Source organism: Pezoporus wallicus, unplaced genomic scaffold (genome assembly GCF_028554395.1).
Source record: "Pezoporus wallicus isolate ANWC-B61680 ecotype Strahan unplaced genomic scaffold, APGP_CSIRO_Pwel_v1 contig_8071, whole genome shotgun sequence".
In the NCBI taxonomy this organism is placed as follows: domain Eukaryota; kingdom Metazoa; phylum Chordata; class Aves; order Psittaciformes; family Psittacidae; genus Pezoporus; species Pezoporus wallicus.
Window position 1 is genome coordinate 120,655 of NW_026638403.1, and position 17,433 is coordinate 138,087.

The 17,433-nt window shown below is 46.9% G+C and overlaps 2 protein-coding genes across 2 annotated transcripts in view; one reads left to right on the top strand and one right to left on the bottom strand.

Moving 5' to 3' along the window:
• Window positions 1-17,433, top strand: part of DPP7 (dipeptidyl peptidase 7) — a 31,504-nt gene that overhangs the window by 13,617 nt on the left and 454 nt on the right. Inside the window, exons 5-13 of the mRNA XM_057410574.1 lie at window positions 207-370; window positions 1,734-1,869; window positions 5,392-5,473; window positions 6,986-7,152; window positions 8,238-8,298; window positions 16,001-16,119; window positions 16,204-16,360; window positions 16,654-16,718; window positions 17,102-17,172. Coding sequence (XP_057266557.1) covers window positions 207-370; window positions 1,734-1,869; window positions 5,392-5,473; window positions 6,986-7,152; window positions 8,238-8,298; window positions 16,001-16,119; window positions 16,204-16,360; window positions 16,654-16,718; window positions 17,102-17,172 — 1,022 coding nt within the window. The remainder of the gene's footprint in view (window positions 1-206; window positions 371-1,733; window positions 1,870-5,391; window positions 5,474-6,985; window positions 7,153-8,237; window positions 8,299-16,000; window positions 16,120-16,203; window positions 16,361-16,653; window positions 16,719-17,101; window positions 17,173-17,433) is intronic.
• LOC130599823 (kelch-like protein 9) lies at window positions 8,085-15,617 on the bottom strand. Its single transcript, XM_057410589.1, has 4 exons — window positions 13,973-15,617; window positions 12,609-12,861; window positions 10,631-10,791; window positions 8,085-9,532 (listed from the first exon to the last, which is right to left on the bottom strand). The coding sequence occupies exons 1-4, from the start codon at window positions 15,062-15,064 to the stop codon at window positions 9,134-9,136; spliced, it is 1,905 nt and encodes a 634-aa protein (XP_057266572.1). The 5' UTR covers window positions 15,065-15,617; the 3' UTR covers window positions 8,085-9,133.

Sequence of the window (17,433 nt, forward strand, 5' to 3'; positions counted from 1 at the left end):
ACACCCAGTGAAGCAGATACGTCCTGAAGGTCTCTGTTTATCAGATGTAGGAGAAAAGGCACTTCCTGAGTTACAAACAAGTTAGAGGACACCATGTGCTCTATTATTGCTTCCTGTTTGTGCACACTTATCCCAGTTCTATAATGAGAACAGGGAAGACCTGGACCTTGACACCAGCATTCTGCAGCATATCTCTTTCCTTTCAGAGATACTATGGGAAGTCTCTCCCATTTGGACTCGAATCAACACAGCTGAAGAAGACTGGTCTGCTTACCGTGGAACAAGCCCTTGCTGACTATGCAGTGCTAATTACTGAGATTAAGCAGCAGTATGGTGCTGCAGACTGCCCTGTCATTGCTTTTGGTGGCAGGTAAAGATTGTGTCCTTCCCTTTTCAGCATCCTTTCTCAGCCACGGCTGTGCTGTTCTCGTAGATCTGTTTGGCTCTCAAGCAAATTCTAAGCGTAGAGCTTTTCGCTGTCTGATATAGAGCAGTTGTGCCTGTACCTGAGCTCCAAAGATCTCATCACTAGGCCCCAGTCAATTCTTCCATCAAGAATTAGTCTCAGTTTGTGATTGCTTTGGAGAAGCACCACTGACCAGATATTTCTAGGTAGCTTCAATGTGCGAGACAGCCAGAACTGCAGAAAATGGGAAATTCGTCCTGTAGGATCAGAACATTTTATATTGGAAATACAGAAAACTAATAATTGGGAAAATATTCTTTTCAGGGGCCACCCAGCTTTTTTTTAAACACAGCCTCTTTAACAACATCCAGCCATTTTCACTCTAGGCTCTTTTATAGTTGTTCTGCAATCTGCTGCTTGGTTGCTCCTTGCTTCCTAGCAGAAGTTCTTTCCCAAATGAAGGCTGAGGTATGTAACGACTTTTTTTTGCCACAGTCTTCACCAGCAAGAGCTCCAGCCACTCTGCCCGAGTCACAGAAGGCTCATGGCTCATCTCCAACTCAACCATGCTATGATTCTATGAAAAATACTGAAATACGGCAGTGTTGGAGTAGCACAGCATGTGCCATGGGAGAAAATAAAATACCTCTTCTGTTGCTTGTAACTTTTCCAAACTTTAACCTGAAATTACTTGCGGCAGGTTTCAGCTATGCCTGTTCCCAAGAAATGCATATTGCTTTACATGTGGGTGATCTGCAACCACTTGAGGTGGTGGGGAGGAAGACTTGAACACCTCTAAGCTTGTTTCCCCTTCCCTGTGTCTGTGCTGATCATCTATGCAGCTGTTATTTGGGGTGTCCAGAGGGAACACTCTCTACTTCCCAGCAGCAGAGAGTGCTGCTTATTCTTTAGGGTCCAGGGACACCCCTTGCTAAAAGCCTGGCTAGTCTTTATAATCCTGTATGCAGAATATGTCTCCTTCCCCCACTGAAAAAGTGACAGCTTCACTTGACCCCTACTAGTTTAGCAATGTCAGGGCATATGCAGTATGGTGAAGATTTCAGTATTGAGGCAGGATTTATGTATGGCTGCAGAAGCACACTGGGCTGCTGCATTCCCACCAATCTGGGGTGAGCAGCTGGGGAAAGCCCAGTAAGAACACAGTGTGTGCTGCTCATTTTAGATGAGGATGGAAACTACTAAGATAACCACAAGCTTCTTTTTGCCTTGTGTTAGGTGAGCCTGGGAATGCTGGCCTGAACTGTTGAGTTACTGTGTTCTTAGCTGCCTGTTAAAGGAAATCACTCTTTTGTCTCTCCTGTGGCAGCTATGGAGGAATGCTCAGCGCTTACATGAGGATGAAATACCCCAACATTGTGGCTGGAGCATTAGCTGCTAGTGCTCCTCTGCTGTCTGTGGCTGGGCTTGGAGACCCCACCCAGTTCTTCAGAGATGTAACAGCAGTAAGTAGCACCACTTTTTAGGAGCATTATTTTCTTCCTTTAAGAAGGCTGGACTTTTTTTTTCCTTTTCCATGTGTTTAAACAGACATCTGTCCTCACAGCATCAGTGCTGGGCAGGCAATGCAATTAAGTGGGAGCCTGCAAGGAACAGCAGCATCTGCAGTTGTGATGGCTGAGCACTGCCTTAGCTGTTGGCATATCAGACCCCAGAACTGCTGTTCTGGGCAGCACAGTTTGGTTTCAGCACTTTTAGTACCTCTAAGGATTCACTTCCCCATTTCTAGTAACTTGACCATTTTACAGCCTGAAAGTTCTCCTTTTTGCCTGCCTTAATTCCTTTTGGATAATTTATTCTTCAGATCCTCTCCCAGAATGTTGTATTTTGCATCGTTATCAATGATTCACAGCAGTTACTTAATCCGAAGATGTTTGCATTTCACTAACTAAAAATATTCAAGGTGTCCTGGGCATACTTAAAAGCAAAATTTAAATATGGCTTTCACATTTTGAGGACATAGGACCTGTAGGAGGGTGCTATTGCTTAGAACTGACTTACATTTAGTTTATAAGGAAAGACATGTACTACCTGGCAGTACTGAAGTCTTGTGATGTTGTCTGTTTTGTCTCTTTTCAACATGAATTTCTACAACTGGGTGACACATGGAGTTGCATGAACTACCTGTATGTGAAACTTGTGGTCTTTTTGCCCTTATTTACATATATGAAAACCTTATTTCAATGCAGAGACTTATAGATAGCATAGCCACTAAGTGTAAAGAAAAGACTCTAACTGTTGAAGACAATAAAAGAACACTGTCTTTAAATTATAAATTTTAAAACAAAAAATGTAATACTACTTAGTCATCTGACAGGCCCTGCAGTCAGAATTCTTCCCTGGTTGAGCTGACATGCGGACTGACTCCACAACTCATTAGAGTTGTAAAGTAGGTATGCTTTATTCAGCTGAGGCGCATGGGGGTTGCTCATCCAAAAGCATGAGCACCCCCTTTGCCACTCAGTTCGTTTATATTACATATAATGATTACCTAAACATGAGATTGCTTCACGCCTAATACATATGCAAAACCTATTCCTGTCTAGTATTATAATTAGTTTTCTGGCATTTGTCCCATTGGTGCGCCTGTGCAGTGCCTCCTGGTGGTGGTCGTTAGGGGGTCGTGAGGATGAAGGCCTGTAGTTCCTCTTCATCACCGCGAGTAACCTCTTGCTTTCAGGCAGATTCAATAGGGTTTCAGCTCCTATCCAAACCTCAGGTTGGGTACAAGCTGGTTTTATGTATCTTGAAGCAGAAACTTGTCAGGTTTGCAAATTTTGTTACTCTGGCTATCTTTTGTTCCTTTTCTTTCTAAAGATACTATTTAAACAAGAATGTCTTGTTTATTAATATTAGTATTAATATTAATATTAATAATATTAATATAAAATATTAAGCTATGAATCTTATCTACTACGATTCTGTCTAGCAGCTGTAACTCCTACAATTCTGCTTCACCATTCTTGCAACTTTGACTCCTACGGTTCTACTTCACCAAGCACAGTGACTGCTTAAGCAAGCAGGCACAATGTTAACCCTTTATTTCCCGGTATCAGTGCTAATTCCTTCTCAGAAGCCCTGTTCAGCTGATATGCGTCTTTCTTCAGTTGTGAATATGTTGAGTCATTACACATCCTTGAAATGAGGGCTTTGACCTTTGCATGCCCCAAATTCTCCCATCATGTTTAAAATCTGTTCTCTCTGAAGCAATAAGCTGACCTTTGGGCTGTGATCCTAAACAAGCACATTTTGTTGCTTTCAAAGTAGTTCCTTCCATCATCAGTGTGTTTGCATAAAACCAGTTTGTGCATCTGAAATCTGAATTAAGTCGCTGCTCTTGGTGAGTGAACACCCCTGAGAGCTGTTAATAGTAATGAAGGCAAAAACCTTCCATGAATCATTGCAGGAGCTCTCTCTTCCCGTGAGTCAGTCTCAAATCCAGCTTCTCTGTGACTTACTGAGTTTTCCCAGCTCACTTCATAAGCCTCTAGCTCACAGGGAAAGTGAGCAAAGGGCAGAAAGTTGATTTTGAGTAAGCATAAGTTCTATACGCCAAATGCCCTGCATACAGCCAGGCAGAACCCCCTGTGTGAATGTTACACATACAGCCATATGCATGCATGCTTCCCATAGGGATACTGCTGCAGGGGCTGTTTGGGCCATTAACTTTAATCAGTTTAGACATCTGAATTAGGTGATTCCAAAGAGTAAAGCTGGCAGCCTGGAGTGGGAAACAGCTTTCCTTGGAATGGCTGTAATGACTCCTGCCCCTGCTTCTTTGAGGTCTCAGCTGAACTGTTCCTGAGTCCTAAGGGTCTGCAGGAAAGAACTGGAATGGGTGGTAGTTTGCAGCATGCTGCTGCGCTCCAGCATGGCTAGTGGGGAGCTCAGCATCATGGCAGCCAGAGCAGACCTGCTCCTCTGTCCCATGCTGATCCATCCCCACACTCCAATTAGAGCCATTAGTAGATGAAGATCAATAAGCACAACCAGGAGAAGATTTGGAACCCCTGAAGAGTTGCCCAGGTAAACTGTGGAAAACCCCATGATGATTTATCTAGGTGTAACTATCAGACAAAGGCAGAGTTAGAAATGAAAGAAAGGTCCCAAATCTAGTTTTAGTTGAGGGTGGACTTTGTAACAAAAACACTTAGCTAGTGATTTACCGTTACTTAACCATTGCTCTAGCATGGTAAAGGATCTTAAAAAAGCCCTGATAATTCTTACTGATTGCCAGTAGATCTAAAACTGCCTTACAAGCTGACAGAAGAGAAACAGTTTGAGTTGCTAGAGCTTTCAGTAACAGAAACAACTTGTTACTCCAGTGTAAGGAGCCACAGCTCACCAAACATACTTTAAAGGGCTTTTTCAGGATCCGTGATGTTTTTCCCAAGAAAAAGGACATGGTCTTCTTGGTCATCTGGCAGGTCACTGGTGGGCGTAAGAAAAAAGCAGGTATTGGTTCCCAAACTTGTGCTCTGCCCTCCATGCATAACTGCCTTCTCCATCGCTCCTTCTTACAAAGTGCAGTATTGTGTGTTTGAAAACAAAACAAGACCACAAACAAACCCCCAAAAATTTCTGTGCCTAGCAGCTTGGCATCTTCTTCCCTTCTCCCCGTCCTGGCTAAGGTATGTGTCTCGCTGCTTCATGTCCAGTCTAATGGCTCCATTAAGTGCAAAGTGTTTGCCTAAAAGCTTACCCCAGGAAGATCTGGTGAAACAGTTGCTGCTTGGTCTGAGCTGTGCAGACTGGCAGACTGTTGGCTTCTGCTGGGAGGTGCTGATTGTCTGGAGGACAAGGCAGAAGAACTGATGTCACTACTCCTGGAGATGCAGATGAGCTTTTATGAGCAGTGGGCCAGTAACCCCTGTTATCTCTTGGTACTTCTGGCAGTTCTTCCCACTGCAATGTCCAAAGTACCTCCTCTGTGCAGCCATAATTCTGTGTCTTTTCTGTCCCTTCAGGATTTTCAGAAGTCAAGTCCAGGCTGTGTCCCTGCTGTCCGCAAAGCCTTCCAGCAGCTTAAGGATCTGTTCCTGAGCGGAGGTAAGGAGATGGCTTCCGAGGGGCTGGCAGCAGACAGTTGCAGCCATGTGGAAAAGAGCTGATACAGCTTTACTTCAGCTAGGTCTTCAATTAGTTCCACTAAATCAATGCAAATGCCCACCTGGCTGCCTCTTCCTGCTTGGTTTTTGATTTAATGAACAGTTTCAGTTAGCACTGAAATTCGTAACTGACACAAAAATAAAAACATCAGTGTGGGAGCTTGCACAGTGTAATGAAACTGTCTTTTATGCACCAAAATGCAAAAATACCTGCAGGTGCAAAACACCTGCATTTTCTGATGGTAAAGCCCCATGTTTTGTTAGATACTTGTCCTCAGCACTCACACTGTTGAGAAATGTTCAGGTGTGTGTGACAACTGCGTGGCTCAGCTACTGGACAATCTGAGAAATATTTGCAAGGCAGTCTCGGTCTTGAAGCAGCCATCATAATCTCTTTCATCTCCAGTTGGGTAGTTAGGTGAAGACAAGGACAGAGGCTGGTGAAGATCTCTGCACTCGCTCCCAGGTAGGCCAGATGAGGTGTCACAGGCCCATGCAGCATCATCTGGGGGCCCTGCGTGGTGTTGGAGGAGCTGTGGTGGGTTCTTAGCCTGTCTCAAGGCTTGACTTGGTCTGTGGTCCTCATGTCAGGGGCTGTGCCTCACAGCAGCAGCTGGTCCTGGAATTGTTCAGAGGAGCTGGGGTCCAAAACCCCACTCAGCTTTGGGTCACAGCAGGAAAAATGTTACTGTTAAATAGCCAAGCTCTTCAAGGTCTCCTTGGGGCCATGCTTTCTGCAGCTGGGTGGATAAGGTAGTCATATTTAAGGCTTAGGCTCTCAAGTAAATGTCCAGAGACAAGTCCCAGGCTTCCAAATAAAGACAGCCAAGCTCTGATGGGTAGCTTCTAGAGTAGGATGGGGACTGCAGCTCAAAAACGTGGAGGATGAAGGGAGCAGCTTTCCCCAGCAGAAATTCAAAGGTATATGAGTGCATCTCGAAGGAATGTCTTCAAAGACAGATTTCCTGACCCCAGCTGACCTCTCTGCATTACACTGAAGTTTGAAGGCACATCTCAGGAATCCTTTGTGACTTTGTGAGAATCATTCTTTCTTGGCAATTCTTACTGCAGACCTGTATGGGAGCTTGCCTGGGGACACTGCCCTGCAGGACACAGCAGACCCCAGGTAGGGAGCCAGCAGGAGCAAAGAGGAGGCAGCCAGGCAGGGCATGAGCAAGGACAGGCTTGTACTAAGATGCTATTCTCACTGTGCCAGATGGCACTGCTGCTGTCTTAGTGGATGCTGATTCCCTGGGCTCCCCTGGAAAGCTGCACAGAAAGAATATGCCTGAACATCCACATGTTGTAACTTGAGATATAATGTGTTGTTCCCACTAGAAACCTCATCTATGTGTTACAGCATCCCCTTACTCCTGAGTGAAACAAGATGCCGAAGCCAGGTATTACTTTCCTCTGTTAAAGTTTGTGGTTTTTATTTTCCTTTCTTCTGCAGCCTATGATGAAATTAGTAGTAAAATGGCCACATGCAATAAGATCTCTAACAAGGAGGATGTTTACCAGCTTTTTGGATTTGCTAGGAATGCCTTCACCATGATGGCCATGATGAACTACCCTTACAAAACCGATTTCATGGGTCACCTCCCTGCCAATCCGGTGAAGGTGAGTACCAGGACACAGGAGAGTGTTGGGGTTTGTGATGTGCATCTTCATGATTCGAGTGCAGGATCTGCACAGCCTGGGACAGTCAGGCACACACCTTGGTGATGGTGACAGGGGGAGGTGGTGGTGGATATTGCAGCCTTTCTACTCTAACAGTTACTGTTTACTGTTACTGTAAGTAACAGTAGCTGTTTAAACTTCTATCTGCTGGTGACTGCTGCATTTGAAATGCACTGCATAAGGCTCATCAGGGAGCATTTTCTGAAGGCACTCCTACCCTGCTCTGCCTTTATCTTAGATGCAAAGGCCTGCGCAAGCTTGTTGACTTCAGCTTTAAAGCACTGAAGTTGCTTTGTTGTAGCCCACATACTTTTGTAGATGTATTTTTCTTGGTGGGTAGAGATGGAGATCTAAAAATCAGGCTCCTTTTTAAGTATTACCAGTTGCTGTTCAGTTGGTTTCATCTGGTGTGCTGTCAGCGTCATGCTGCTCTTCTTTGCTACACTCAGCACACCACACTGATGGGACTTTATTTGCCTCTGGCCTTGTGGCATTTACGGCTTGAGCCCTGCCTGGAGCAAAATACACATTTCATGAGAGGACATACAGGCTACACTGTACTGGGACTCAGGAGATGCTGTCTTTGGCTCCACTGGGCAGCCAGTACCTTTCTAGGGACTGTTTAACAATCTGTAAAATGGAAGTAATTATTCTACCTCCCCTTGAGAAGGACATTATTCTGATTGTAGGAGGTGCTGTTGCCTATCACTGTGGCCTCTGCACAGCTATTTAACTTGGTAAAGGAACTGTTTGTCCTGGCCCTGTCTCCTTGTTTCTATGTATTTTGTTGCTAGAAGGAAGGAAAAAAAATCCCAAACCAACCAACCAAAAAAAAAAACCTGACCCTACCACCACCAAAACCAAAACAACCACCAAGCCCCTACCTGTTGTATTAGACCCTTGGAAATCTGCTGAACCATAAAATATGTAAGCAGTAATTTTAATGAACCTTCCAGCTTAGCTCTTGCAGAAAGCAGAGACTGTTAACTATTCTGTCTGCAATTTGCCTGTAATGTCTCATCCAGGTCAGCTGTGAACAAATCCTTGCCCACACAGACCCAATTCAAGGCTTGGCTGCTCTTGTTGGTGAGTTAATATTATCATGGTCTTTAACACCCTGTTCTCTAGAAGCACCTTTAAGTAGAACTGTTGCATTGTTGTGCAGGATATGTATTGTGGGAGCTTGTGTGTTTCCCATCTCCCACTGGGATGTTTTGCCCCATATTGTCTATTGGGGTATCCTGTGCTGACCCATGAGTTCATCTTCTCACCTTTCCAAACTTATTCTTGTCAGGTTTTTCAGCATTGCAGCCCCTTAGCCTGTAACCATCTGTAAGATGTGGACTTCTAAGGTACTTGATTCTTTTCTAAAAGTTTAGCCATCTGCTCAAGCAGTCACAGGTTCAGTGCATGTTCACTGATGGAAAGTTTCTGCTCTGCTTGTTGAGGACAAGGTTGTCCTCATAGTGACCTATGATCCAGTGGCAAGACAATCTTAAATTTCTCATCATATGTCTCTGTGAATCCTCAATATATCAGCCATCAGTGTTTGTAAGGGAATTATTAGAGAGAGAATTTAAAGCTCTTTTGAAGACTTCCTCATAAAGTCTCTCAAGCTGCTCGTTAAAAATAAGTTCTACCTTGGTTGTTATTCAGAAAAACAGGTCCTGAATGGCAAAAAAAAGTTATTTAAGGAATTCTTATGGGTTTAATGCAGCTTAGGAGGATTGGGAACTAATCCTTTTTTTATTTTTTTTTTTTTCTGTAAATTATGCATGTCACCATGATAGCACCAAGTCAGAAACGTACTAATTCCAAATCACTGCTAAAGATGCTCGGGTGCTTGACTGGCAGCTAGAATAGTTGTTAAAATACTAATGTCTTGGCAAACACTGTTGGATCTGCTTTACATATTCACATCCTACTTCTTCTGTGAGCCAGAGTGGAACTCTGGTTCCTTTGTGATGAACAAGCTGAAGACAGATTTCTTCTTCCTGCCTGCAGGGAAGCACTTGGTACCTCTCCCTGTCCCACCAGCTGCATTCACTTGGGACAGTTTAATCATGCAAGAGGCATGATCCACCAGAGCTTTAGGCAGGGGACTGGCTTTCTTCCATACACCCCCCTCTGTGTCATACAGGAAAACACTGTCTTCTTTCTGCATGCGCTGCAGGGCCCCACCTCCTGCAAGGTAGAGTGTAGTGTCATGGGCTGCAATGCTGAACTGGCAGCAGTTGAATGGGGGCAGCTTTAGCGTTGTCCACTGGTTGCTTCCAGGACAATAATATTCCATCTCGTTCACATGAATCCATTCTTCCACCTGCAAAGAACCATACCAACACTCACACATTGTGTCATGCCTGTCACATCAGGCTCGCCTGGTTCATGACAAAGGAAATCAGTGTCTCAACATCGATTTAACTACCTTAGGGCTTAAGAGGCTAAATGTTTTATCCACATTTAGCAATCAGAGCCTCAAAAGAAGCTGAACAAAGTTCTGGGATGTCACGGCTTTGAAGGAGCTTTCTGCTTGGAAAATCAGAAGAGTGAGCTGAACAGGGAGCCACAGGGACCTGCTGGAACTGACATAGCCCAAGTCGTACCTGCTCTCCAGACTTTTAACACATGACAAAGGAAATCATCTGAAGTGGCTATATTGCATTGAATTGTGGACAATAACTGAGTTTGTGTCATCCAGAGGAATTTGATGTCAGCCTTGATGTACAGTTTCTCTTTTCTATCCCTTTCTCAGTGAGTAACTACGTGCTCTAAGACACCCTCATTCCTTCAGAAGAAGCCATACCCCTCAGGTTATAGTGGGGCCAGGCCCTGAGTCTTTACACTTTCAAATGGGAATTGCTGAATGATCTTTGAAAACTCACTTGTCTTGGCTTCAGGGAAGAGGATTCTCCTAGAGTGAGCCCCTCAGTCACAATGGGCAGCGCTTTCCCTCCTCTTTAAGAGGTGGGAAATCCAGGTTTTCAGGACTTAACCCCATCTTTCCTAAAATCCAGATTAGTGTCCTCACTGCAGCCCATTCCTCTTCCAGTCTGCCAGTGTTTCACTCCCTCCAAGTTCCAACAAGGCAAATCTGGTGGTAAGTGTGTTTGGGGCAGGGTACGTGACATGTTTTCCTGCATTAGCAGCCTGCACTTTCACCTGTGTTTCCTCTATTTAAAGAAAATGCTTTTAGCAGCCTCCTTTGTACTCCAGCAAATAGAGTGTAACAAGAGGGGTGCTTCTTATGTGCATGACTATAATGGCAGGCATATTTTTGTAAGCTTATTGGCCTGACTTGCAACTGCACCAGTCCATTAAGAGGCTGGTACCTGATGGAATAGAAACATCAAGGCCTGTCAAAGAGGGAGACCCCATTTTGGATCAGATATGAGACTATAAGAGCAAATAATAAACTTACTCCTTTCAGTGTCCTTCCTCCAATGCAAAAGATCTTGTCTCTGACTGTAGCCATCCCATGATCACAGCGGGTAAAAGCCATGGCACTATTGCATATCCAGCGTCGGAGGTGAGGGAGGTAGCTGTAAGTGTCTCCTAAGGTTTTACCCCCAGAGAAGCCCCCTAGAAGGAGAGCAGAAGTCTTGAAAATCTGTCCATCGTCCTGGCTGACATCCAGCAAACCTTCTGCAAGCATTAGGAGAGCTGATTTTTTTTTTTTTACAATACCTAGGAAGATCAGGTTTAAAATTTCACACATCCTGCACAGCTGATGTGGTGCGGAATTCAAAACCTGAGCTGCTCCCCTTTTTTAAAGAGGAAAACAAAAACAGAACAAAAATCCAACCAAAACAGTTCCAGCTCTTTCTGTAAACTGGGGGATTTCCAGCTCTTGGGGTATTTCGAGTGTAACCAGGGGCAGCTTTCATTAGGGAATCTGCTTCCAGCAATCACAAAATGGGGATTTGAAGGAAAAGCATTGAAAGCTCTCTGAACGCTGGGTCTTCGGCAGAAGGTCATTGCCAATCTGCCAGTGCCGTGGTCAACTTTCTCTCTTAGGCACTCACTTGTGTATTTCAGTGTGCATTATAAAAACCTCCTTGCAGAAGGAAAGTGCTGCTATGGGGAGGGGAAATGTTTCCAGTTGCGTGTCTGTCCAATTCCAGCCTGCAGAGCCTTTGCAAACAAGGACAATAGTATTTCAGGTTGGCTGTAGACCCCAGCTCACCTGGACAGACACTTTGTCTGCTTGGACCTTGGGTTTAAATCCTGTATTAAAGTAATGCTCTTCATTTTTCTGTTTGCTTGGGCAGGGCTATAGGCTGGCCAGATCAAAGTTGCAGTTAACTGCACTAGTTTAGAAGGAAATGAATCCTATAGGGAACATCTTGCACCAGAGGGGTATAGTGTTACCCAGGCTAGATTGCTATGGTGTGTTTGAAGCTCTGTGAAGCAATTTTGTCCTTGCTTTCTGATAGGAATTGAGACCAACAGAGGTTAAATGAGCTGCCTGCGGCATTATAGGCTGAGTCAAAGCAGGGGCTTAAATAACTTGAATCTCAGCCATTCCCCATCTGAACCTTTATCAGGAGCCCTGCTGTCACTGGGGTGTGTGTCCCGGGGCAGGACAGCCTGTGTGCTGCCTTCCCTGCTCTTGGGGCCTCAGGTGTACAGTCCAGCACAGAGAAGTGTCCTTCATTGCAACTGTGCAACTGAAGTTAACCTGGACTGGATCAGTGCAGTGATCCCAGCTGGCTGTAACTGGTTTATGGAGCAGGGAGCCTGCAGCAATGGCAGACTGGCCCAGGAATTCTAACTCAGAGGTAGTAACACAAACAACAGTACTTTTCCTAGGACAAACTAAAGATTATCTTTTAAGTCCAATCTAGTAGCTGCAAAAGCTAAGTATCCTACAATACTTTCCTGAAGTGTTTAAACCCATGCTGCTTTACTGTCAAACACCCTGCACCATCTACCAAAAAATCCCTGTAAAGACTGAGGATCCCTTGTACAGTAAGAGCCCGCATTATGCTTCTTTTTGTACAGGTTAACAAAGCAGCACAGGAGCGTTAGTCCCACATCTTCCATTGAGATTAATATCAGGGTTTAATCCCATCCATAGCACTATGGCAGCCTGCTCCTGGTTTACCTTTCAGACAGCAAAGCTTTGGGATTCAGCCAGGATTGCAGGGTCAAAGGTGAGCAGGGCTGTGAATTACAAGTAGATGGTATCCCCTTTAATGTCTTGAACTAAGTAAGACATTAAAGGTGACACTGGAAGAACATAGGAGGGCAGTGAAGCTGTGGTAAAACAGCAGGAAACTGACCCTGGAGCATTCGGTGTTCCTAGTCTGGGTGCAGGTTTAGACTGTGATGTTAAGATGCTAGCAAAAATCAACGAAACTATATGAAAATATGCTGCTTTCTGCCAGCTTGATCACCTGAAATATAGAGGATTCCCTTGTGGGTCGTGCCTGCATGATCAGCAATAGGCATGGGGAAGGGAGCTGTGAACTCCCACTTGTTGTCAGCAGGCTGGTACAGTTCCACCGTGCATGTAAGGGTCCCCAGCAGTGTCCCACCACCCACGGCGATGATGCGGTCGGACAGCACATCTGCGTGGAAGCGCGTCCGCCTCTGCATCATGCTGGCGACCTGGAGCCAGGAGGTGTTGCGGGGATTGAATCGGAAAACCTAGGATCACAGCAGAGGGCTGAGAGTTAGAAGGTGGCACGTGACTGGCTTGTGTCTTGTGTGGCTTCAAGAACTGAGAAGCAGTTCCCTAGACTAAGGAAGGTTTTATATTCAGACCTGAACGGGCTCAACTTCTACTGCCAGCCAGTTGCTACAGCAGCACCTCCCAGCAGAGCTGGAGGCTCAGATAAGGCCTTTCTGGAGGTCTAGGGGGGTCTGGGAATATGTTGTTCTCCCAGCTTTGCCTGCTGCTCTTGTCCAGGAGGAGGCAGGAGTGGCTTCCCCTCCCCTTATCCCTGGTGACAAGACAAGAGGGGCACAGCACCTCTGCTAAGGCTGGGCTTCCACTCACATCTTGTTCAGCAGTTTTTCAGAAGCTTGTTTTTGCCACTCCTGTTAGAAAGCCCAGGTCACTGAGCAAGGGCAGAACCACATGGGGCGGATGCTGAGCTTAGGCTGTTAGCCCTGTTGCTGCAGCATTCTCTGCTCTGCTGCTGCTGAGCTGCCTCCTGCCTTCGAGGCAGTGGAAGGGAGTTGCTGTTTGCAGTGGCACTGTTGAGCTGTGCTGAAATAAGCCCACTTGGGAGCTTGGGAAAGGAAAACATGCTGGTTTTGCTAGCAAGCTCACTGGAGCCATCTAGGAAAATATAAAATCCTGCACGAGTCTTTTTACTCCCCAGGCAGAAGGGGAAGGTCCGGGGACCTAAAGCAGATTTGCATTTCCAGAGCAAAGCCGAAGAGCAAGCGGTTCTCAAGTGAATTGGTGAACTTCAGCTATGCTTCCCAAGGATGAGTCCCATGGCAGCAACAGTGGGGATGGGGATAGCATTCATGGGGTTGCTTTCTCAACTGATGTGGACCTGGCTGAACCTGCACCATGGAAGTTGTGTACAGATTAGGATAATGATTTACAGTAGAAGCAAGGTGAGATCAGGGCAGGAGCTGATTCCTTCCCAGGCAGTTTGGAAGCTGTATTCGCAAGGGCTTTCAGTAACTGCCCAGAGTGCTAAGAAATGTGTACAGTTGGGAAAGCTGTGGTGTGCAAGAGGAATGACTCCCTCCCTTCCTCACCCAGCCACTTTTCCAAGGCTAAACGTTTCTTATGCCTTACCTCATTTGACGGTTGCTTTCCAGTGGGATCAAATTTGCTCTGTCCCCCGATGACAAAGAGAAAGTCATTGATGATGGTGACACAGTGGTTGTACACTGGCATGCAGAGGTCCCCGACCTTGTGCCAGGAGCTGCAGCTCTGGTCCGCAGCCCATATCTCTCTGCACACGTGGTTGGTGGTGGTTCTGCCACCAGCTACAAGCAGCACTGTGGAAGCAGCGCGGAGGCTTGTGCTCTGGGTCTGCAGGACTGGCTGAGCATACAGCTGGGAGTGGTAGCTCAGAGCCTCCTGCACGTACCTGTGGCAGCCTGAATCCAGCCTCGTAAGAGGCATTTCCTGGATACATCGCTGCAGATCACATAGAGGAATGAGAGGGAATCTTATGTGCCTTAAAATCTCTGCTGCATCTTTCAGCCGTGTGTGGTCGTGCTGCAGCCAGCTCATGGCAGCTCTGAACAGCTCCAGCTCGCTGCATCCCTCTGTGTCGGTCTTGGCCAAAATTTCACAAAGGGTTCCTCGGTCTAGGTCTTTCAAGCACTGCGGATCAGCCAGGATCTGTTTGCAGTGCTGCCCTACGTAGCACATGGCTTTCTGTCTCAGGTCTGCTGGGCCGAGTTTGTTAACAATGGTAAGAACATCCGTGCAGTTCTCACAGTTCAAGCAACCCTCCAGGAAGTGGAAGCACAGCTTGATCACCTCCCGAACCAGGAGCGTTTCTGCAGCTTTGAAGGTCTCCTCAATATTCTGCAATGAGAGGTCTAGTTTGTTGGAGTAAATGAAGTTGAGAACATTCCTCAGCCCAGCAGCACTGACAGTTTTCAGCTGAATGTTATTGTCTGGGCTCCCTGCTCCAGTCAGGTTTCCAACAAACAGGATCTTGCAGTAATTACTTGCTGAAGCTAAAATGATCTTGTGGGCTGGAAAGCAAACCCCTTCTGCCTCCAGCGTCACATCACACAGCGCGCTTTGCATGCGGAGGCTGCTGAGCCCATCCAGGAGTTTAGCCAGGTAGGTGTCTGACACCAGGCTCGCTGTGCCGGCCTGCGAGCGCAGCAGCATGGCTCTGGAAGCAGCCCTGGGACTCAGCTGCATGCAGTCAGTGCATCCCCTGGGTACTCTTCTGCAGTCGGGACAGGCGTTTCCTGCTTCAGGAGAGCTGAGGCTGTGCTGCCCAAGCACACAGAGCCATCCAAACAGCAGCAGCTGCAGCAGTCCCTTCCTCAGCAGCCTCTGCCCAGCGCTTTGCAGGCGCAGTGTGCCTTGTGCCTTGCAGAGCTGCTTGGGGCTGTTTGCAAGTGGAGCTCTTGGTGCTGATTATCACACAAACCCCACAGTGTTTGTGGGTTTTGCCTGTTGGCTGTGACACTGGCAGCAGTGGACAGCTACCGGCATAGCCACATTCTTCCTCCTTGCTATCTGGTAACTACCCATCTGCACAAAGACCAGCTCATTCTTCGACAGCTCCCCAGCAGTGCTTTGTTGGGTGCCTGTTTAGGTACTCTTTCATCTGGGCAAGTCTGCACATGCCATCTTTCCTCCTTGAACAACAAACAAAATCCTGTCTGTGACAGGCCACCCTTGGCCCCCTGGCTAGATTTTATCGCTTCAGACAACAGCTGCTTTCAAGGAGGGGGTGGGAAGGTCTCAGTACTTGTGTCCTGTTCAGCTTGAAGCAGTCAGCTAACATCCTGTGTGCAGCCTGCTCTTGCTGGTGTTGGGGATTGAAGCCTAGGGTTTTCCCAATACCTAGTGAACCAGTTTTTTGGCACAAGCAGAGAGCACCTGTAGTCTCTTTTCTCCCTGTGGATACAGCAGAAGCAAAGGGTATCCACAGCCAGGCTTGAGACCATGTGAAAGCTTTGGCATTAAGTTGAGGTTGTAGCCTAATGTTGGTCAGCCCCTGCTCCAGGTTGACACCCCTGTCCAGCTGGGACAGCCCCCCTTGGCCGTGTGGTTTGGGGGGAAGGTGGTGGGTGAGGCAACAGAGAGGTGCTCACAGGTTGGCACTGTGTTCTGTTCCCCTGGCAGGGGTGTTCTACAACTCCTCTGGCTTGGCGCAGTGCTATGACATATACCAGCTATACCAGTCTTGTGCTGACCCCACGGGCTGTGGCATCGGCCCAGACGCTGAGGCCTGGGACTACCAGGTAAAGTTTTGGAGACACCAGCAGGTTCCTGGTTATCCTGGTTCCCCCCCCCCCTCCCCGTGACAGCTCTTCTACCTCTCCTAGGTTTGCACAGAGATCAACTTAACTTTCAACAGCAACAACGTGACTGATATGTTCCCCGAGATGCCCTTCACAGAGGCCATGCGGGAGCAGTACTGCTGGAGGAAATGGCACGTGAGGCCACGAGCACACTGGTTGCAGATAAACTTCTGGGGAGGAGGTGAGTTTGTGGTGGCTGCTCGTCCCTTGGCACTACCCTTCAGTTGTCTGCCTGTCCCACCTGCCTGTGCCTGTGGGGACAGGCACAATGCACTAACAGGTCCTGGCAGACAGTCACAGCCTTGATACAGGTTTCTGTATCTCCTCAAGACAAAAATGGAATACTTAAAAACTGCCAAGAATTTGGTTTATTCTCCTGTGTTTTCTGTTCTTGGCCATGTTTGCTGCAGTAGCCAAATGCGTTTGGGTAAATGGGCAGGAAGACCTCTCACATGTCACCTCTCTGAATTTCAGACCTGAAAAGCGCAAGCAACATCATTTTTTCAAATGGAGACTTGGATCCTTGGGCTGGAGGAGGGGTAAGCATGTGGAGTGCTGCACCCCCCAGCACAGAGAGCAGCCTTTCCAGGTGATACACACACACACGCACGCACACACATGCACACGCACGCACACCCCCCCCTTTCAGAGCAGTAGTGGCTACATGTGAGTTTCTGCTGGCAGCTATTTTACACTGAACCACTGAGTTGCCCCAGGACATTAATGATCATAGACTCACTTCATTTGAGATGGAGCATTGGGCTTACTGGGACTGTCAGCTCTGCACACAATGTCAGGCATACGGGGGGGCTCTTCCCATGCCTGTCCTCAGTCCTGACCAGCTCACTTTGCAGTTTTCAGAAGATGCCCAGTTCCACCTGGTCACTTGGTGAGACTTTCTCTCTGCTCCTTCTTCTTCCAGATAAATAGCAGCCTCAGCCCTTCACTAATTGCACTGACTGTTAGAGGAGGCGCTCATCACCTAGACCTGCGGTAAGTAGCGAGTTCTCCTTTGGCTGGCAAAATCCTCCTGCCTGAGGGTTAGATCTTAGCCACAGTCCAAAGATCCAGGAGATCCTTTAAAAGGGGTTGGACACAGACTGTCACGGCCTAACTGTAGAAGAGCAGTCTTCTTCCCCAGCACAGGGCTCTTCCGGCCTCCAGGGAAGCAAGGCAGTGCAGAACTCAGCACTAAGCTCACATACTCTCATTGGAACACGTTCTTGTACAGGGATTGGCACAAGTGTGCGATAG